Source organism: Bos indicus, chromosome X (genome assembly GCF_029378745.1).
Source record: "Bos indicus isolate NIAB-ARS_2022 breed Sahiwal x Tharparkar chromosome X, NIAB-ARS_B.indTharparkar_mat_pri_1.0, whole genome shotgun sequence".
Taxonomy (NCBI): Eukaryota; Metazoa; Chordata; class Mammalia; order Artiodactyla; family Bovidae; genus Bos; species Bos indicus.
In genome coordinates, this window is record NC_091789.1 from 101,179,415 (window position 1) to 101,202,327 (window position 22,913).

The 22,913-nt window shown below is 39.1% G+C and overlaps 1 protein-coding gene across 3 annotated transcripts in view; it reads left to right on the forward strand.

Annotated features, from left to right (window-relative positions):
* KLF8 (KLF transcription factor 8) overlaps positions 1-22,913 on the forward strand; it is a 347,052-nt gene that overhangs the window by 208,401 nt on the left and 115,738 nt on the right. For all 3 annotated transcript variants that reach the window (XM_070784649.1, XM_070784650.1, XM_070784651.1), the window contains exon 2: positions 6,847-6,920. In XM_070784649.1, coding sequence (XP_070640750.1) covers positions 6,849-6,920 — 72 coding nt within the window. In that variant the 5' untranslated portion in view covers positions 6,847-6,848. The remainder of the gene's footprint in view (positions 1-6,846; positions 6,921-22,913) is intronic.

Genomic DNA, 22,913 nt, shown 5'->3' on the forward strand with positions numbered 1-22,913 from the left:
GTAGCAAAATAAACTTGGAATATGACAAAAGTAGTATAATCTTATGAAATTTCTATGGTCATAGTCCCGGAAGCATGGTTTGTGATGTTTTGTATATATGAGACATTGACCTGCTATGGATGGGACTCAATCTTCCTCCCTCTCTCCTTTTTTTCCTCCAGTATTCCCTTCCTTAAGAGAAGAACCCAGAGGGATGGGATGGGGAGGGAGGTGGGAGGGGGGTTCAGCATGGGGAACACATGTACACCCGTGGTGGATTCATGTCAATGTATGACAAAACCAATACAATATTGTAAAGTAATTAGCCTCCAATAAATAAATATAAATAAATAAATTTTTTAAAAGGAGAAGAACCAGAAAATCCAGCTTCTAGAATGTTTCTTTCTTTCTTTTTTTTTTTTTTGGCCATGCCACTCAGCATTCAGGATCTTAGTTCCCCCTTAAGGGGATCAGGGATGGAACAGGTACCCCCACTCTCCCCCCACCCTCCAACACCCATGTAGTGGAAGCACTGAGTCTTAACCACAGGGCTGCCAGGGAAATCCAAGAAAGTCTAGCTTCTAGACAAAAAGGTTTGAAGAGCCAATTCAAGCAGAATAATGGTTATTATCTTAAGTAGGTAATTTGCATTTCTGAAGCCCTCCTGCCCATATGGTTCACATCTCAATAACATCTCAATACCAACCCCCCTTTGGGTATTTCCTGACCAATTCTTAAACAATTTCTAAGGAGCATCTTAGTCACAGACACTTTGAAGTGTGGCACCAACTCTAGAGAAAAGCAAAAAGTTTATAAAGCCCTTGAAAAAAACCTGAGTTTTCTTTAAGACTGTTCTGTACACCCTAATTTCCTTCTGTTTTAGATTTGGTCTGGCTATATGTTAAAGAAAACTTTTTTTTTTTTTTTTTTTTTTTTTTTTAGAGAGAGAAGCATATATACCTTCCTAATAGCTTTCCGTTTACTCACTCTTACCAACATTTAGAATGTTGCCCAGGGTTTTCTAGTGGCTATTCCAATTGGCTGTTCTTTGAGTGAGAGGACACTAACCAGAAATGGCTGAAACATTCCTAACTATCAGCTATACCCTTTGTGCCATTTGACTAAAATATTTGTGATATAGATAGGACAAAAATAATATTTTTTAGACTCCTTGATGATTGCCATTCATTTCAGGTCAGTTCAGTCGCTCAGTCATGTCCAACTTTTTGCGACCCCATGAACCACAGGACGCCAGGACTCCCTGTCCATCACCAACTCCCGGAGTTCACCCAAATCCATGTCCATCGAGTTGGTCATGCCATCGAACCATCTCATCCTCTATCATCCCCTTCTCCTCCTAACCTCAATCTTTCCCAGCATCAGGGTCTTTTCAAATGAGTCAACTCTTCACATCAGGTGGCCAAAGTATTGGAGTTTCAGCTTCAACATCAGTTCTACCAATGAACACCCAGGACTGATTTCCTTTAGAGTGGACTGGTTGGATCTCCTTGCAGCCCAAGGGACTCTCAAGAGTCTTCTCCAACACCACAGTTCAAAAGCATCAATTCTTCAGCGCTCAGCCTTCTTCACAGTCCAACTCTCACATCCATACATGACCACTGGAAAAACCATAGCCCTGACTAGACGGACCTTTGTTGGCAAAGCAATATCTCTGCTTTTGAATATGTTATCTAGGTTGGTCATAACTTTCCTTCCAAGGAGTAAGCGTCTTTTAATTTCATGGCTCAATCACCATCTGCAGTGATTTTGGAGCCCCCCAAATAAAGTCAAACACTGTTTCCACTGTTTCCCCATCTATTTTCCATGAAGTGATGGGACCAGATGCCATGATCTTCGTTTTCTGAATGTTGAGCTTTAAGCCAACTTTTTCACTCTCCACTTTCACTTTCATCAAGAAGCTCTTTAGTTCTTCTTCACTTTCTGCTATAAGGGTGGTGTCATCTGCATATCTGAGGTTATTGATATTTCTCCCAGCATTCTTGATTCCAGCTTGTGTGTACTCCAATTCAGCCTTTCTCATGATGTACTCTGCATTTAAGTTAAATAAGCAGGGTGACAATATACAGCCTTGATGTACTCCTTTTCCTATTTGAAACCAGTCTGTTGTTCCATGTCCAGTTCTAACTGTTGCTTCCTGACCTGCATACAGGTTTCTCAAGAGGCAGGTCAGGTGGTCTGGTATTCCCATCTCTTTCAGAATTTTCCACAGTTTATTGTGATCCACACAGTCAAAGGCTTTGGCATAGTCAATAAAGCAGAAAAAGATGTTTTTCTGGAACTCTCTTGCTTTTTCGATGATCCAGCAGATGCTGGCAATTTGATCTCTGGTTCCTCTGCCTTTTCTAAAACCAGCTTGAACACCTGGAAGTTCACAGTTCACATATTGCTGAAGCCTGGCTTGGAGAATTTTGAGCATTATTTCACCAGAGTGTGAGATGAGTGCAATTGTGTGGTAGTTTGAGCATTCTTTGGCATTGCCTTTCTTTGGGATTGGAATGAAAACTGACCTTTTCCAGTCCTGTGGCCACTGCTGAGTTTTCCAAATTTGCTGGCATATTGAGTGCAGCACTTTCACAGCATCATCTTTCAGGATTTGAAACAGCTCAACTGGAATTCCATCACCTCCACTATCTTTGTTTGTAGTGATCCTTCCTAAGGCCCACTTGACTTCACATTCCAGGATGTCTGGCCCTAGGTGAGTGATCACACCATCCTCATTATCTGGGTGCTGATCATCTTTTTTGTACAATTCTTCTGAGTGTTCTTGGCAGCTCTTCTTAATATCTTCTACTTCTGTTAGGTCCCTACCATTTCTGTCCTTTATTGAGCCCATCTTTGCATTATAGTATTATTGCCATTAAATAACCTTTCTTATCTCCTGACCATTCACTGGCCATTAGCACACTGTATAGAGAAGTACTCTGCTAAAAGAAAGGGATACAGAGAAGAACAAGATGAAGTATCTATTGTGGGGCTCACTTTATGGTAAGGGAAACAGACAATGCCTTTGTGCCAGGTACTGTTTTAAACTTTTGAACACATATTAAATTGATAAATCCTATGAGCTGGTACTATTATTATCCTTATTTTATAGTTGAGGAAACTGACAAACAGTGATGGAAAAAATTGCCTGAAGTCTTAATGTTATAAAGTTGCAGAACCAGGATATTAACCTAGGCAATATGATGTATGGACAAGAATGGGAAGTGACTTGGAGATGATAAGTTAGGTTTAAGACATATTGTACATTTTAGTGCATCTGATAAACAGTTGGCTGGAAATGGAGAGAGAAGAGTCAAAGGTGACCGTCAATCACTGACACAGAATGGATTGATAGTAGTGGTAAACAATTTAGATTGTAAATATAGGAGGTGGAGAAGGTTTGTAAGCACACTGAGTATAAACAACTTGTCTGATGCCTAGGAGATATTCTTCTGGTCCCGAGAGAAAGATTCTTATCCTTAATAATAATAATGGTAGTGGTGATAACAATAGCTAATTATATTGAGAACTTTTTTATATGCTAAGAGCTATTTTAAGTGTGTTTACCTGTACTAATCCATTGAATCCTCACATTAACCCTATAGATGTGACATTTCCTCTACCTCTTGTCAGATAAAGGAAGTGAGGTTCACAGGTGTTAAATAGCTTATCAAAGTCACTTTGCTTCCTCAACCCTGTTGTTTCATAATCCATAGGAATTGAGGAAGAGCAGATAAGAGAGGCCTCTTGAAATTCTCTTGGCTAGAATTAACAAACCTTAGTCGAGGGATGGATGAATGGAGAAAATGAAAGTGAAGTTGCTCGGTTGTGTCCAACTCTTTGCGACCCCATGGACTGTAGCCTACCGGGCTTCTCCGTCCATGGGATTTTCCAAGCAAAAATACTGGAGTGGGTTGCCATTTCCTTCTCCAGAAGATCTTCCCGACCCAGGGATTAAACCCGGGTCTCCTGCATTGTAGTCAGACGCTTTACCGTCTGCGCCACCAGGAAAGTCCTGGATGAATGGAGAGGAAGTACCAAATTATCTCCCCTCTCTCCTACATATTTTTCTGGCAACAACCAAACAAGCTCTCCTGGCTTTCATTATGGCCCGCCTGTACAGTATGAAAATTATCTGACCAGACATTCTTTTTCTACAATTGCACCTCCTTTCCCCCTCCTTCTTAAAATCAGAAATGGCTGCCCTCTCTGACCCCTTATACTTCACAGTTAATTACACCTCAAACATCTCTTATACTTTAGCCTCTTTAATTTTCTTTTATTCTTTTCCACTTCTTATAATGAGAAGACACACTTCATTCTCCTTTTCTGTCACTCATCAAAAACTTTTAAAAATGTATTGAAGACTATCATGTACCAAACACTACTCTAAGCCTTTTAAATACATTACTGAAGAAAACATCAAAGGTGAAAATCTCTGCTTTCAAAAAATTTACAATTTAATGGAAATTAGAGTTGAGTTTTCTGCATCTGACTTCTGAAGTACTTATTCATTACTAGATTTCTTTCTCCATTAACCCTAACCCCTACCCCTAAAGAGGCTTCATAGAAGCCTTAGGGCTCAGCAGAGAACGATTTAAAATCTTTTAATTTTACATGGGAAAGTTGAGGCTTAGAAAGAAAAATGCCTTGACAAAGATTATAGGATATAATTCCTGGGCATCTAGCTCCCAGTTCAGTGCTCTCTTCTATACTTGCTGACTCTCCATGTCTGGTTGACCCAGATCTAAAACTGATAACAAGGTGCCTAGTGTAAACTCTGAAAGTGTTAGTCCCTCAGTTGTTTCCCACTCTTTGTGACCCCATGGACTGTAGCCTGCCAAACTTCTCTATCCACAGAATTCTCCAGATAAGAATACTGGCGTGAGTAGCCGTTCCCTTCTCCAGGGGATCTTCCTGACCCAGGGATTGAACCTGGGTCTTCTGCATTGCAGGAAGATTCTTCACTATCTGAGCCATCAGGGAAGCCCAGAATAACCTCTGACACATAGTAGTTATGCATAAATATTTTGTAAGTGCTGAATGTATACAAGAACAGCTCTACTCATATATATGGATCAAAGAAAAGAAAATGTGTTTTGAGAGAAAATTGGAGATATTTATTCTCTAAACTCTTTGATAATGACCCAGAAATGTTCCTCATAATCTCAGTAGAAGATTCATTGTGTATTATTGCCTATCTAATTATCTAATTAAGACTATTTTCTTTAATTCCTAACAGTCAATAAACAAAGGAATTATTTATAAGTTTATCTTTTACTCTTTTGTGTTTCTGTATTATAATTTGTATCCTCGCTGACTGTTCATTTAACTACATTAGGTCTTAAGCAGCTATTGTGACCCGTAAAATGAACATTTCTGTGAGTAAATGTAGTTGACATCCAAAACAATTAACTGTTTTATAGACTATCTTTTGAAATGCAACCAGGTCATAAATGAAACTAATTGTAATCGACTTGGTGAAACTTAGTGTGATCTGAAATCTGACCATTTAAGTCAAAAGCAAGCTATGACTTCATCTTTCTTGCCCTATATTTTCACCTCTAGTGACCTCTGCTGCTGCTGCTGCTAAGTCACTTCAGTCGTGTCCGACTCTGTGCGACCCCATAGATGGTAGCTCACCAGGCTCCCCCGTCCCTGGGATTCTCCAGGCAAGAACACTGGAGTGGGTTGCCATTTCCTTCTCCAATGCATGAAAGTGAAAAGTGAAAATGAAGTCGCTCAGTGGTGTCCAACTCTAGTAATCCCATGGACTGCAGCCTACCAGGCTCCTCCATCCATGGGATTTTCTAGGCAAAAGTACTGGAGTGGGGTGCCATTGCCTTCTCCGCTAGTGAGATTAGAATGTAGCTAAATGAAAGGAAATCTGGTTGATGAGGTGCTGGTAGGTACTAGTGATGGAAATGATTATGATAGTATAGGGCAGCTGAATGAAGCCACCTAGTGTTTACTTTCATTAAGAGGAAAAAGGAAACACTTGGCGGCTTCATTCAGCTACTCTACAACATCACAATCATTTCTTTAATTTGGGATTTCTGGTTTTCTTTAACAGTAATCTTTTGGTATTCTGATTACCTGCTCTGTGTTGCAAAACTCCTATATATCCTATCTACCCCCCTTACTTCCTCAGAGCAGTTCTCTCAGGGTTTACTCAAGATGCTGCCTGCCAGGCTTAAAGTCCTAAAAAGTCCTGCCAAATAATACATAACTCAACTTTTAGGTTGTGAATTTTTTTTTAGTTGAATATATATCTGAATCACTGTGCTGTACACCTGCAACTAATATGACATTGTACATCAACTATACTTTGATTTTTTTAAAAAGAAAAAATTATCTAAAAGAGAAATAGAAAATTGTTTATATTAACCACTCTTGGCTTGCATGTTTAAGAGAAGTAGAAAGATAAAATGCTTATTTAGAGAGATTTGGCATTGATGTGTAAGCAAGTTTATTAGAGTAAATATCCATACAGGAGGGTGGAACTCTTCTGTATGGAGTGAGAATTAGGCCAGAAAGGGGAGAATTCAGGAAACTATGTAGCTATAAGGATATTCCTATGAAGGTAGTGCTAGTTGGACACGTTGAAAGAAACAAATTCATATGCATAGAAGACGTGAGGGAAAGAGGCAGCTAATACTGCTGGGGACCAGTCAGGGCTATCTTGGTGAGCAGAATATGCAAATTAGAATGTTGTCAAAATTCTGACTTCTTAGTATCTAGTAAGTCCTGAAAAATTATATTTCTAGAATACAATCATGTGTAACCAAGAGTTAGTGGCATACTGTATCCATACAGTGGGTTAGATTTTATTTTTAAATTGTCTTTCCCTTGGTTCTTTTCCAGATATGGATCAACTCATAAACAACTGGGAGGTCCAACTTAATTCAGAAGGTGGCTCAATGCATATGTTCAAACAGGTCGGTTATCAAGAAAGTGAATATTCATATTGAGCCATAATAGTGTTCAGTACATGGTAATCATAAAGCTGAAGCTCATTTTTCTTTCTAACAACATGTTGGGGACTGAGAGGAGTGAAAGAAGGGAGGTTTCCAGAAAATACTTGGATGCCTAAGTTTCTGGTTCAAATAGGGAGTAAATCTGGCATAAAAGAAGTATATCCTTTGGGATCAAGGCTATATGGACAAGATTAGACACTTGGTAGAAGACAGAAATCATTTATCTAGCACTGTTCCATATTTCAAGCACTCGGAAGACTAAATTCAATGTCTTATTTTATCTTTGCAATAACTCTTTTGGATAGTGCATTAGTATTCTACAGATAGACAGAAACACCAGAATATGTATTTTTCAATTTCTCTCTATCCTTGTATCTACAAATATACATAAAATTTGTATCTATCTATATCTATTTACTCCATATGTCTGTAGATACAAATAATATATATGTATGTGTATCTTTACACCTAAAATAAAATTACATCTCTATCTATATAGCTATCCAAATATACATATCTTTATCTACCTATCTATAGAGAAATAATTTTTGTGTGTACTTCTTTATTTATTTATTTTTCAATTGGAGGAAAATCGCTTTAGAGTGTTGTGTTGGTTTCTGCCACACCACAATGCAAATCAGCTGTAATTATCCATATATCCCCTCCCTCTTGAACCTCCTTCCCCTCTCCTCACCCCATCACTCTAGGTCATCACAGAGCACCAGACTGGGCTTCCTGTGTTATATAGCAGCTTCTCACTGCTATCTATTTTGCACATGCTAGTACATATATGTTGATGCTGCTTTCTCCATTCATCCCATTCGCTCCCTCCCTTACTGTGTCAATTCTATTCTCTACATCTATGTCTCCATTCCTTCCCTGCAAACAGGTTCATCGATATGATTTTTATAGATTCTGTATATATGTATTAATATACAATATTTGTTTTCCTCTTTTTGACTTACTTCATTCTGTATAAAAGGCTCTAGGTTCATCTACCTCACTGGAACTGACTCAAATTCGTTCTTTTTGTGGCTGAGTAATAGTCCATTGTATATATGTACCACATCTTTATCCATTCATCTGTCAATGGACATCTAGGATGCTTCCATGTTCTAGCTATTGTAAATAGTGCTGCAATGAACACTGGGGTACACATTTCTTAGAATTGTGGTTGTCTTGGGGTATATTCCACAGTAGTGGGATTGCTGGGTCATATTGTAGATTTGTTCCTAGCTTTTTAAGGAATCTATAGAGAAAGAGTTTTTAAAATTTTATTTTATTGAAGTATAGTTGATTTACAATGTTGTGTTAATTTCTACTGTACAACAAAATGATTCAGTTATACATATGTGTATATATATAGTATTCCATATTATTTTCCATTATAGTTTATCACAGGATATTGAATAGCATTTCCTGTGCTATACAATAAGACTTTGCTGTTTATCCATTATATATATATATATATAATATTTTGCATCTGCTAATCCCAAACTCCTAATCCATCCCTCCCCCACCCCTCCCCTCCCCTACCCCCATTAGCAACCACAAGTCTGTTCTCTATGTCTCAGATGTACGCCTAGGAGTGGGATTACAGGACCATATGGCTTATATTCTAGGCAGCCAAAGACGAAGAAGCTCTATACAGTCAGCAAAAACAAGACCAGGAGCTGACTGTGGCTCAGATCATGAACTCCTTATTGCCAAATTCAGACTTAAATTGAAGAAAGTGGGGAAAATCACTAGACCATTCAGGTATGATCTAAATCAAATCTCTTATGATTATACAGTGGAAGTGAGAAATAGATTTAAGGGACTAGATCAGATAGACAGAGTGCCTGATGAACTATGGACAGAGGTTTTTGACATTGTACAGCAGCCAGGGATCAAAACTATCCCCAAGAAAAAGAAATGTTAAAAAAAAAAAAAAGCTGTCTGGGGAGGCCTTACAAATAGCAGTGAAAAGAAGAGAAGTGAAAAGCAAAGGAGAAAAGGAAAGATATACGCATCTGAATCCAGAGTTCCAAAGAATAGAAAGGAGAGAAAAGGCAGCTTTCCTCAGTGATCAATGCAAAGAAATATAGGGAAAAAATAGAATTAAAAATGACTAGAGATCTCTTTAAGAAAATTAGACATACTGAAAGGTTGTTGCTGAAATATGAAAGATGCTGGGATTATTGGCCTCTGGAGGAGAAGAATTCAATCTGGGGCCAGAGATGAGGCTTGATTACTCAGAGCTTTTGTGTAATAAAGTTTTATTAAAGTATAAAAGAGATAGAGAAAGCTTATGACACACACATCAGAAGAGAGATGGAGAGTGCCCCCTGCTAGTCTTTAGCAATGGAGTTATATACTCCAATTAGTTATTACAATGAATCAAAAGAATGTCCACAGGTTGCAAAGATCTTACTAGACCCATTCCCACAATCCACATTTCAAGATAACAGGATTAGCCAGAAGTTTTTCAGGAAGGAGAAACTGTCCTCAAGCTGGATACATCCCTATATAATCCTTAGTACAGAGTGCAAACTGAGCCCTTTGTTGTGTAATCATTAGTTTCAGACTTAAAGATAAAAATGTTTTCTTTAGGTGAATATATTCCCAAAGGAAACAATTCCATTCACCATTGCAAATAACAGAATAAAAGAATTAGGAATATGACCTGCCTCTTGAGCAACCTATATGCAGATAAGGAAGCAACAGTTAGAACTGGACATGGAACAAAAGGCTGGTTCCAAATAGGAAAAGGAGTACATCAAGGCTGTATATTGTCACTCTGCTTATTTAACTTTTATGCAGAGTACATCATGAGAAACACTGGGCTGGAAGAAGCACAAGCTGGAATCAAGATTGCCAGGAGAAATATCAATCACCTCAGATATGCAGATGACACCACCCTTATGCAGACAGTGAAGAGGAACTAAAAAGCCTCTGGATGAAAGTGAAAGAGGAGAGTGAAAAAATTGGCTTAAAGCTCAACATTCAGAAAACGAAGACCATGGCATCTGGTCCCATCACTTCATGGGAAATAGATAGGGAAACAGTGGAAAGAGTGTCAGGCTTTACTTTTTTGGGCTCCAAAATCACTGCAGATGGTCATTGCATCCATGAAATTAAAAGACGCTTACTCCTTGGAAGGAAAGTTATGACCAACCTAGATAGCATATTCAAAAGCAGAGACATTACTTTGCCAACAAAGGTCTGTGTAGTCAAGGCTATGGTTTTTCCAGTGGTCATGTATGGATGTGAGAGTTGGACTGTGAAGAAAGCTGAGCACAGAAGAATTGATGCTTTTGAACTGTGGTTTTGGAGAAGACTCTTGAGAGTCCCTTGGACTGCAAGGAGATCCAACCAGTCCATTCTGAAGGAGATCAGCCCTGGGATTTCTTTAGAAGGAATGATGCTAAAGCTGAAACTCCAGTACTTTGGCCACCTCATTCAAAGAACTGACTCATTGGAGAAGACTCTGATGCTGGGAGGGGTTGGTAGCAGGAGGAGAAGGGGATGACAGAGGATGAGATGGCTGGATGGCATCACCGACTTGATGGACATGGATTTGGGTGGACTCCGGGAGTTGGTGATGGACGGGGAGGCCTGGTGTGCTGCAATTCATGGGGTCGCAAAGAGTCGGACACGACTGAGCAACTGAACTGAACTGAACTGAAAGAGACAAAAGACCTATATATAGAAAACTATAAAACACTGCTGAAAGAAATCAAAGAGGGCATTAATAGATGGAGATATATACCGTGTTCATGGATTGGAAGAATCAATATAGTGAAAATGAGTATACTACCCAAAGGAATCATTAGATTCAATGCTATCCCTATCAAACTACCAACGGTATTTTCACAGAGCTAGAACAAATAATTTCACAATTTGTATGGAAATACAAAAAACCTCGAACAGCCAAAGCAGTTTTGAGAAAGAAGAATGGAACTGGAGGAATCAACCTGCTACAAAGCCACAGTCATCAAGACGGTATAGTACTGACACAAAGACAGAAATATAGGTCAATGGAACAAAATAGAAAGCCCAGAGATGAATCCACGCACCTATGGACACCTTATCTTTGACAAAGGAGGCAAGAATATACAATGGAGAAAAGACAATCTCTTTAGCAAGTGGTTCTGGGAAAGCTGAACAACCACTTGTAAAAGAATGAAACCAGAACACTTTCTAACACCATACACAAAAATAAATTCAAAATGGATTAAAGATCTCAATGTAAGACCAGAAACTATAAAACTCCTAGAGGAGAAGATAGGCAAAACACTCTCCAACATAAATCACAGCAGGATCCTCTATGACCCACCTACCAGAATATTGGGGGAAAAAAAGCAGAAATAAACAAATGTCACCTAGTTAAAATTAAAAGCTTCTGCACAACAAAGGGAACTGTAAGCAAGGTGAAAAGACAGCCTTCAGAATGGGAGAAAATAATAGCAAATGAGGCAACTGACAAAGAATTAATCTCAAAAATATACAAGCAGCTCATCCAGCTCAATTCCAGAAAAATAAACGACTCAATCAAAAAATGAGCCAAAGAACTAAACAGACATTTCTCCAAAGAAGATATACAGACGGCTAACAAACACATGAAAAGATGCTCAACATCACTCATTATCAGAGAAATTCAAATCAAAACCACAATGAGATATCATTTCAGGCCAGTAAGAATGGCAGCTATCCAAAAATCTATAAGCAATAAATGCTGGAGAGGGTGTGGAGAAAAGAGAACCCTCTTACACTGTTGGTGGGAATGTAAACTAGTACAGCTACTATGGAGAACATTGTGGAGATTCCTTTAAAAACTGGAAATAGAACTGCCATATGACCCAGCAATCCCAGTGCGGGGCATACACACCAAGGAAACCAGAATTGAAAGAGACGAATGTATCCCAATGTTCATTGCAGCACTGTTTATAATAGCCAGGACATGGAAGCAACCTAGATGTCCATCAGCAGATGAATGGATATGAAAGCTGTGGTACATATACACAATGGATGATTACTCAGCCATTAAAAAGAATACTTTTGAATCAGTTCTAATGAGGTGGATGAAACTGGAGCCTAGGGGGGGAGGAGCCAAGATGGCGGAGGAGTAGGACGGGGAGAACACTTTCTCCCCCACAAATTCATCAAAAGAGCATTTAAACATCGAGTAAATTCCACAAAACAACTACTGAATGCTGGCAGAGGACATCAGGCACCCAGAAAAGCAACCCAACTCTTCAAAAGGAGGTAGGAAAAAATACAAAAGACAAAAAAAGAGACAAAAGAGGGAGGGACGGAGCTCCGTCCTGGGAAGGGAGTCTTAAAAAGAGAGAAGTTTCCAAACACCAGGAAACCTTCTCACTGCCGAATCTGTGCTGAGCTTTGGAAGCACAGAGGGCAACATAACAGGGAGAAAAAATAAATAAACAATTAAAACTCGCAGATTGCGAGCCCTATGGTAACTCCCCCAGCGGAGAAGCAGCGCAGACACCTGCACGCCATTAGCAAGCGGGGGCTGGGTAGGGAGGCGTGGCGTGGGCTGCATCGCTCAGAATAAGAATCTGGCCTGGATACCCTGAGCACTATCTGAGCGAAGTAATTTGGGCTAGCAAACCAGACTGTGGGATATCTACCACGCGAAAAGCCAGCCCCAACTTAAGACACCACCAGGCCCGCGCAAGGAACAAAGGACTGAACAGAGATAGCAGAGATAGCCGGCTGCAGACCTTCCCCCTCCGGTGACAGGCAGCCAGAGCCGGAAGGGGGCAATCGCAGCCCCAGAGAGACATTATCTATAAAGCTGTAAGCAGGCTTCTTTGCTAACTAAAACTTCTTGGGGGTCTGGATGGTCAACATTTGCCTGAGAAGGTGCGCTGGTTTTACACCCAGATAACCGAGTGGCGGCGAGGCGATAAGTCGCAGCATTGGCGCTCGCCAAACACCTCATCACCTGAGCTGCTCGGACCTGGGAAGAGCACAAAACGCAGGCCCAACTGAGTCTGCGCCTCTGAGGACTACCCGAGTGCCTGAACCTGAGTGGCTTGGACCTGGGAGGTGCATGCAGCCCAGGGCCGGCCTCGGATTGTTCCCGGCGGAACAACCTAGAGCCCGAGCAGCGTGGGCAGGGAGGCTACACGCGCCGTGAGCGGGGGCAGACCCAGTGTGGCTGAGGCACTGTGAGCGCATGCCAGTGTTATTTGTTTGCAGCATCCCTCCCTCCCTCCCCACAGCGCGACTGAACAAGTGAGCCTAAAAAAAAAAAAAAAAAGTTTCCCCCACCGTCCCCTTTGTGTCAGGGCGGTAACCAGACACTGAAGAGACCAGCAAACAGAAGAAGTTATAGCAGAGGGAAACACCTTGGAAGCTACAGGCAATAGATTAAAACCCCGTGGTTACTACGGACTACATAGGAAGGGGCCTATAGATCTTGAGAAATATAAGTCGGACCAAGGAACTAGCCAAAAATGAACTGAACCCACAATACTCACAATAAAACCAGAAAAAGGCCTAGATATATTTTTACTATTTTTACGATCATTCTTTCTTTCTTTCTTTTTTTAATTTTTAGAAAAAAAAATTTTTTAAGTCCTCTATTGTTCCTTTAATTTTCACTTTTATAACCTATTACTTTACAAAAAAAAAAAAAAGACCCTATTTTTTTCCTTCTTCAGCAAACTTCATATATATATTTTATAATTTCTTGACCTTGTTTTTTTTTTTTTTCTTCTACTTTTCTTCTTTTCTTTAACATTGTATTTTTGAAATTCCAAACTCTACTCTAGATTTTTAATTTTAGCTTTTTGGTATATGTTATCAATTTTGTACCTATAGTTTTTTTTTTTATGTAATTTCTGTGACTTTTTTTTTTTCTGTTTCTTTCTCTTCTTCTTTTATATAACATTGTATATCTGAAATTCCAAACTCTACTCTAGATTTTTAATTTATGCTTTTTGGTATTTGATATTAATTTTGTCCCTGTATTTTCCTTATAATTTTTGCAACATTGTTTGTTTTCATTTGTTTGTTTGTTTTCTCTCTTTATGTCTCTTCTTCCTTTTTTTTTGAAATTCCAAACTCTACTCCAGATTTTTAATTTTTGCTTTTTGGTATTAGTTATCAATTTTGTACCTGTATTTTCTTTATAATTTTCACGACCTTGTTTGTTTTTCTTTGTTCGTTTTTTCTCTCTTTCTTTTCCTTCTTCTTTTCTGTAACATCGTATTTTTGAAATTCCAAACGCTGCTCTAGATTTTTAATTTTTGCTTTTATGTATTTGTTACCAATTTTGTACCTTTAAGAACCCAATCCTCAGGACCCATTTTTCACTAGGGAGCGAGATTACTGAACTTCACTGCTCTTCCTCCCTTTGGACTCTCCTTTTTCTCCACCAGGTCGCCTGTGTCTCCTCCCTAACCCCTCTCTACTCTACCCAACTCTGTGAGTTTCTGTGTGTTCTAGATGGTGGACAACACTTAGGGAACTGATTACTGGCTGGATCTGTCTCCCTCCTTTTCATTCCCCCCTTTTATCCTTCTGGCCACCTCTGTCTCCTTCCTCCTTCTTCTCTTCTCTGTATAACTCCGTGAACATCTCTGAGTGGTCCAGTTGTGGAGTGCACATAAGGAAGTGACTACTGGCTACACCACTCTCTCCACAATTGATTCCACCCCATCTCATTTGGGTCACCTCTAACTCCTTCCTGCCTCTTCTCTTCTCCATGTAATGCTGTGAACATCTCTGAGTGACCCTCACAGTAGAGAAACCTTTCATCTTTAATGTAGATGTTTTATCAATGGTGCTGTATAGAAGGAGAAGTTTTGAAACTACTGTAAAAATAAGACCAATAACCGGAAGCAGGAGGCTTAAGTCCAAACCCTGACTCCAGGGAACTCCTGACTCCAAGGAATATTAATAGACAGGAGGTCATCAAACACCTCCATACCAACATTGAAACCAAGCACCACACAAGGGCCAATAAGTTCCAGGGCAAGACATACCAAGCAAATTCTCCAGCAACAAAGGAACACAGCCCTGAGCTTCAAGATACAGGCTGCCCAAAGTCACCCCAAAACCATAGACATCTCATAACTCATTACTGGACATTTCATTGCACTCCAGAGAGAAGAAATACAGCCCCACCCACCAGAACACCGACACAAGCTTCCCTAACCAGGAAACCTTGACAAGCCACCTGTACAAACCCACACACAGCGAGGAAAAACCACAATAAAAAGAACTCCACAAACTGCCAGAATACAGAAAGGACACCCCAAACTCAGCAATTTAAACAAGATGAAGAGACAGAGGAATACCCAGCAGATAAAGGAACAGGGTAAATGCCCACCAAACCAAACAAAAGAGGAAGAGATAGGGAATCTACCTGATAAAGAATTCCGAATAATGATAGTGAAATTGATCCAAAATCTTGAAATTAAAGTGGAATCACAGATAAATAGCCTGGAGACAAGGATTGAGAAGATGCAAGAAAGGTTTAACAAGGACCTAGAAGAAATAAAAAAGAGTCAATATATAATGAATAATGCAATAAATGAAATTAAAAACACTCTGGAGGCAACAAATAGTAGAATAACAGAGGCAGAAGATAGGTTTAGTGAATTAGAAGATAGAATGGTAGAAATAAATGAATCAGAGAGGATAAAAGAAAAACAAATTAAAAGAAATGAGGACAATCTCAGAGACCTCCAGGACAATATTAAATGCTACAACATTCGAATCATAGGGGTTCCAGAAGAAGAAGACAAAAAGAAAGACCATGAGAAAATACTTGAGGAAATAATAGTTGAAAACTTCCCTAAAATGGGGAAGGAAATAATCACCCAAGTTCAAGAAACCCAGAGAGTCCCAAACAGGATAAAGCCAAGGTGAAACACCCCCAAGACACATATTAATCAAATTAACAAAGATCAAACACAAAGAACAGATATTAAAAGCAGCAAGGGAAAAACAACAAATAACACACAAGGGAATTCCCATAAGGATAACAGCTGATATTTCCATAGAAACTCTTCAAGCCAGGAGGGAATGGCAAGACATACTTAAAGTGATGAAAGAAAATAACCTACAGCCCAGATTACTGTACCCAGCAAGGATTTCATTCAAGTATGAAGGAGAAATCAAAAGCTTTTCAGACAAGCAAAAGCTGAGAGAATTCAGCACCACCAATCCAGCTCTCCAACAAATACTAAAGGATATTCTCTAGATAGGAAACACAAAAATGGTGTGTAAATACGAACCCAAAACAATAAAGTAAATGGCAACGGGATCATACTTATCAGTAATTACCTTAAACGTAAATGGGTTGAATGCCCCAACCAAAAGAAAAAGGACTGACTGAATGGATACAAAAACAAGACCCCCACATATGTTGTCTACAAGAGACCCACCTCAAAACAGGGGACACATACAGACTGAAAGTGAAGGGCTGGAAAAAGATTTTCCATGCAAATAGGGACCAAAAGAAAGCAGGAGTAGCAATACTCATATCAGATAAATAGACTTTAAAACAAAGGCTGTGAAAAGAGACAAAGAAGGTCACTACATAATGACCAAAGGATCAATCCAAGAAGAAGATATAACAATTATAAATATATATGCACCCAACACGGGAGCACCGCAGTATGTAAGACAAATGCTAAAAAGTATGAAAGGAGAAATTAACAATAACACAATAATAGTGGGAGACTTTGATACCCCACTCACACCTATGGAAAGATCAACTAAACAAAACATTAACAAGGAAACACAAACTTTAAACGATACAATAGATCAGTTAGACCTAATTGTTATCTATAGGACATTTCATCCCAAAACAATGAATTTCACCTTTTTCTCAAGCGCACATGGAACCTTCTCCAGGATAGATCACATCCTGGGCCATAAAACTAGCCTTGGTAAATTCAAAAAAATAGAAATCATTCCAAGCATCTTTTCTGACCACAATGCAGTAAGATTAGATCTCAATTACAGGAGAAAAACTATTAAAAATTCCAACATATGGAGGCTGAACAACACGCTGCTGAATAACCAACAAATCACAGAAGAAATCAAAAAAGAAATCAAAATATGCATAGAAACGAATGAAAATGAAAACACAACAACCCAAAACCTGTGGGACACGGTAAAAGCAGTCCTAAGGGGAAAGTTCATAGCAATACAGGCACACCTCAAGAAACAAGAAAAAAGTCAAATAAATAACCTAACTCTACACCTAAAGCAACTAGAAAAGGAAGAAATGAAGAACCCCAGGGTTAGTAGAAGGAAAGAAATCTTAAAAATTAGAGCAGAAATAAATGCAAAAGAAACAAAAGAGACCATAGCAAAAATCAACAAAACCAAAAGCTGGTTCTTTGAAAGGATAAAAAAAATTGACAAACCATTAGCCAGACTCATCAAGAAACAAAGGGAGAAAAATCAAATCAATAAAATTAGAAATGAAAATGGAGAGATCACAAAAGACAACACAGAAATACAAAGGATCATAAGAGACTACTATCAACAATTATATGCCAATAAAATGGACAACGTGGAAGAAATGGACAAATTCTTTAAAAAGTACAACTTTCCAAAACTGGACCAGGAAGAAATAGAAAATCTTAACAGACCCATCACAAGCACGGAAATTGAAACTGTAATCAAAAATCTTCCAGCAAACAAAAGCCCAGGTCCAGACGGCTTCACAGCTGAATTCTACCAAAAATTTAGAGAAGAGCTAACACCTATCCTGCTCAAACTCTTCCAGAAAATTGCAGAGGAAGGTAAACTTCTAAACTCATTCTATGAGGCCACCATCACCCTAATACCAAAACCTGACAAAGATCCCACAAAAAAAGAAAACTACAGGCCAATATCACTGATGAACATAGATGCAAAAATCCTTAACAAAATTCTAGCAATCAGAATCCAACAACACATTAAAAAGATCATACACAATGACCAAGTGGGCTTTATCCCAGGGATGCAAGGATTCTTCAATATCCACAAATCAATCAATGTAATACACCACATTAACAAATTGAAAAATAAAAACCATATGATTATCTCAATAGATGCAGAGAAAGCCTTTGACAAATTTCAACATCCATTTATGACAAAAACTCTCCAGAAAGCAGGAATAGAAGGAACATACCTCAACATAATAAAAGCTATATATGACAAACCCACAGCAAACATTATCCTCAATGGTGAAAAATTGAAAGCATTTCCTCTAATGTCAGGAACAAGACAAGGGTGCCCACTTTCACCATTACTATTCAACATAGTTTTGGAAGTTTTGGCCACAACAATCAGAGCAGAAAAAGAAATAAAAGGAATCCAAATTGGAAAAGAAGAAGTAAAACTCTCACTATTTGCAGATGACATGATCCTCTACATAGAAAACCCTAAAGATTCCACCAGAAAATTACTAGAACTAATCAATGACTATAGTAAAGTTGCAGGATATAAAATCAACACACAGAAATCCCTTGCATTCCTATACACTAATAATGAGAAAACAGAAAGAGAAATTAAGGAAACAATTCCATTCACCATTGCAACGGAAAGAATAAAATACTTGGGAATATATCTACCTAAAGAAACTAAAGACCTATATATAGGAAATTATAAAACACTGGTGAAAGAAATCAAAGAGGACACTAACAGATGGGGAAATATACCATGTTCATGGATTGGAAGAATCAATATAGTGAAAATGAGTATACTACCCAAAGCAATTTATAGATTCAATGCAATCCCTATCAAGCTACCAACAGTATTCTTCACAGAGCTAGAACAAATAATTTCACAATTTGTATGGAAATACAAAAAACCTCGAATAGCCAAAGCGATCCTGAGAAAGAAGAATGGAGCTGGAGGAATCAACCTACCTGATTTCAGGCTCTACTACAAAGCCACAGTTATCAAGACAGTATGGTACTGGCACAAAGACAGAAATATAGATAAATGGAACAAAATAGAAAGCCCAGAGATAAAATCCAAGCACATATGGACACCTTATCTTTGACAAAGGAGGCAAGAATATACAATGGATTAAAGACAATCTCTTTAACAAGTAGTGCTGGGAAATCTGGTCAACCACTTGTAAAAGAATGAAACTAGAACACTTTCTAACACCATACACAAAAATAAAGTCAAAATGGATTAAAGATCTAAACATAAGACCAGAAACTATAAAACTCCTAGAGGAGAACATAGGCAAAACACTCTCGGACATACATCACAGCAGGATCCTCTATGACCCACCTCCCAGAATATTGGAAATAAAAGCAAAAATAAACAAATGGGACCTAATTAACCTTAAAAGCTTCTGCCCATCAAAGGAAGCTATTAGCAAGGTGAAAAGACAGCCTTCAGAATGGGAAAAAATAATAGCAAATGAAGCAACTGACAAACAACAAATCTCAAAAATATACAAGCAACCCCTACAACTCAACTCCAGAAAAATAAATGACCCAATCAAAAAATGGACCAAAGAACTAAATAGACATTTCTCCAAAGAAGACATACAGATGGCTAACAAACACATGAAAAGATGCTCAACATCACTCATTATCAGAGAAATGAAAATCAAAACCTCTATGAGGTACCATTTCACACCAGTCAGAATGGCTGCGATCCAAAAGTCTACAAATAATAAATGCTGGAGAGGGTGTGGAGAAAAGGGAACCCTCTTACACTGTTGGTGGGAATGCAAACTAGTACAGCCACTATGGAGAACAGTGTGGAGATTCCTTAAACAACTGGAAATAGAACTGCCTTATGATCCAGCAATCCCACTGCTGGGCATACACACTGAGGAAACCAGAAGGGAAAGAGACACGTGTACCCCACTGTTCATCGCAGCACTGTTTATAATAGCCAGGACATGGAAGCAACCTAGATGTCCATCAGCAGATGAATGGATAAGTAAGCTGTCGTACATATACACAATGGAGTATTACTCAGCCATTAAAAAGAATACATTTGAATCAGTTCTAATGAGGTGGATGAAACTGGAGCCTATTACACAGAGTGAAGTAAGCCAGAAAGAAAAACACCAATACAGTATACTAACGCATATACATGGAATTTAGAAAGATGGTAACAATAACCCTGTGAACGAGACAGCAAAAGAGACAGTGATGTATAGAACAGTCTTTTGGACTCTGTGGGAGAGGGAGAGGGTGGGAAGATTTGGGAGAATGGCATTGAAACATGTAAAATATCATGTTTGAAACAAGATTCTAGTCCAGGTTCGATGCACGATACTAGACGCTTGGGGCTAGTGCGCTGGGACGACCCAGAGGGATGGTATAGGGAGGGAGGAGGGAGGAGGGTTCAGGATGGGGAACACATGTATACCTGTGGTTGATTCATTTTGATATTTGGCAAAACTAATACAATATGTAAAGTTTAAAAATTAAATAAAATTAAAAAAAAAAAAAAAGAAACTGGAGCCTATTATACAGAGTGAAGTAAGCCAGAAAGAAAAACACCAATACAGTATACTAATGCATATATATAGAATTTAGAAAGACGGTAATGATAACCCTGTATGCGAGACAGCACAAGAGACACAGATGTATAGAACAGTCTTTTGGACTCTGTGGGAGAGGGAGAGGGTGGGATGATTTGGGAGAATGGCATTGAAACATGTATAATATCATATGTGAAATCAATCACCAGTTCAGGTTTGATGCATGATCCAGGATGCTTGGGGCTGGTGCACTGGGATGACCCAGTGGGATGGGATGGGGAGGAAGGTGGGGCGGGGGGTTCAGGATGGGGTTTACGTGTACATCCGTGGTCGATTCATGTTGATGTATGGCAAAACCAATACAGTATTGTAAAGTAATTAGCCTCCAATTAAAATAAATAAATTTATATTAAAACAAAAAGAAGTAATCCAAATGTCCATTGACACAGAAATGGAAAAAAAAAATTGTGTGATTAAGACTATGGAATGTAGTGGGGAAAAAAAAGTCTGTCCTTTCTTCCTCCTTGAGAATTCCAGACCCCTCTCTCCTTGGGGACCCCTGGACTTCTTATCAACCTACCTAGGAATTGACTTTGTCAATACCAAGGGAACATTTCATGCAAAGATGGGCTCAATAAAGGACAGAAATGGTATGGACCTAACAGAAACAGAAGATATTAAGCAGACGTGTCAAGAACACACAGAAGAACTGTACAAAAAAGATCTTCACGACCCAGACAATCAGGATGGTGTGATCACTCACCTAGGGCCAGACATCCTGGAATGTGTAGTCAAGTGGGCTTTAGGAAGCATCATTATGAACAAAGCTAGTGGAGGTGATGGAATTCCAGTTGAGTTATTTCAAATCCCCAAAGATGATGCTGTGAAAGTGCGGGACAAAATATGCCAGCAAATTTGGAAAACTCAGCAGTGGCCACAGGACTGGAAAAGGTCAGTTTTCATTCCAATCCCAAAGAAAGGCAATGCCAAAGAATGCTCAAACTACAACACAATTGCACTCATCTCACATGCTAGTGAAGTAATGCTCAAAATTCTCCAAGCCAGGCTTCAGCAATATGTGAACTTTGAACTTCCAATTGTTCAAGCTGGATTTCGAAAAGGCAGAGGAACCAGAGATCATATTGCCAACATCTGCTGGATCATTGAAAAAGCAAGAGAGTTCCATTAAAACATCTATTTCTGCTTTATTGACTATGCCAAAACCTTTGACTGTGTGGATCATAATAAACTGTGGAAAATTATGAAAAAGATGGGAATACCAGACCACCTGACCTGCCTCTTGAGAAACCTGTATGCAGGTCAGGAAGCAACAATTAGAACTGGACATGGAGCAAGAGACTGGTTCCAAATAGGAAAAGGAGTACATCAAGGCTGTATATTGTTACCCTGCTTATTTAACTTAAATGCAGAGTACTTCATGAGAAATGCTGAGCTGGAAGAAGCACAAGCTGGTATCAAGATTGATGGGAGAAATATCAATAATCTCAGATATGCAGATGACAACACCCTTATGGCAGAAAGTGAAGAAGAACTAAAGAGCTTCTTGATGAAAGTGAAAGGAGAGTGAAAAAGTTGGCTTAAAGCTCAACATTCAGAAAACTAAAATCATGGCATCTTGTCCCATCACTTCATGGGAAATTGATGGGGAAACAGTGTCTGACTTTATTTTTTGGGGCTCCAACATCACTGCAGATGGTGATTGCAGCCATGAAATTAAAAGACCCTTACTCCTTGGAAGGAAAGATATGAGTGACTTAGACAGCATATTCAAAAGCAGAGACATTACTTTGTTAACAAAGTTTTTTCGAGTAGTCATGTATGGATGTGAGAGTTGGACTATAAATAAAGCTGAGCCCAGAACAATTGATGATTTTGAACTGTGGTGTTGGAGAAGGCTCTTGAGAGACCCTTGGACAGCAAGGAGATCCAACCAGTCCACCCTTAAAGAGATTAGTCCTGTGTGCCCATTTTAAGGACTGATGTTGAAGCTGAAACTCCAATACTTTGGCCACCCGATGCAAAGAGCTGACCCGTTTGAAAAGACTTTGATGCTGGGAAAGATTGAGGGCAGGAGGAGAAGGGGGCGACAGAGGATGAGATGGTTGAATGGAATCACTGACTCAATGAACATGAGTTTGGGTAAACTGTAGGAGTTGGTGATGGACAGACAGGCCTGGCGTGCTGCCGTTCATGGGGTTGCAAAGAGTCGGACATGACTGAGTGACTGAACTGACTGATGGCAACTGTAGTTTTAGTTTTTTGAGGAACCTCCATACTGTTTTCTATAGCGACTGCATCGATTTATACTCCTAAAAACAGTGTAGAAGGGTTTCCTTTCATCCATGCCCCGGAGAGAGAAAGACTTTAAGGAATTGGTTAACATGATTATGGAATTCTAGTGAATCCAAAATATGATGGCATAGACTGGCAAGCTGGAAAGCCATAGAAGAGTTATATTA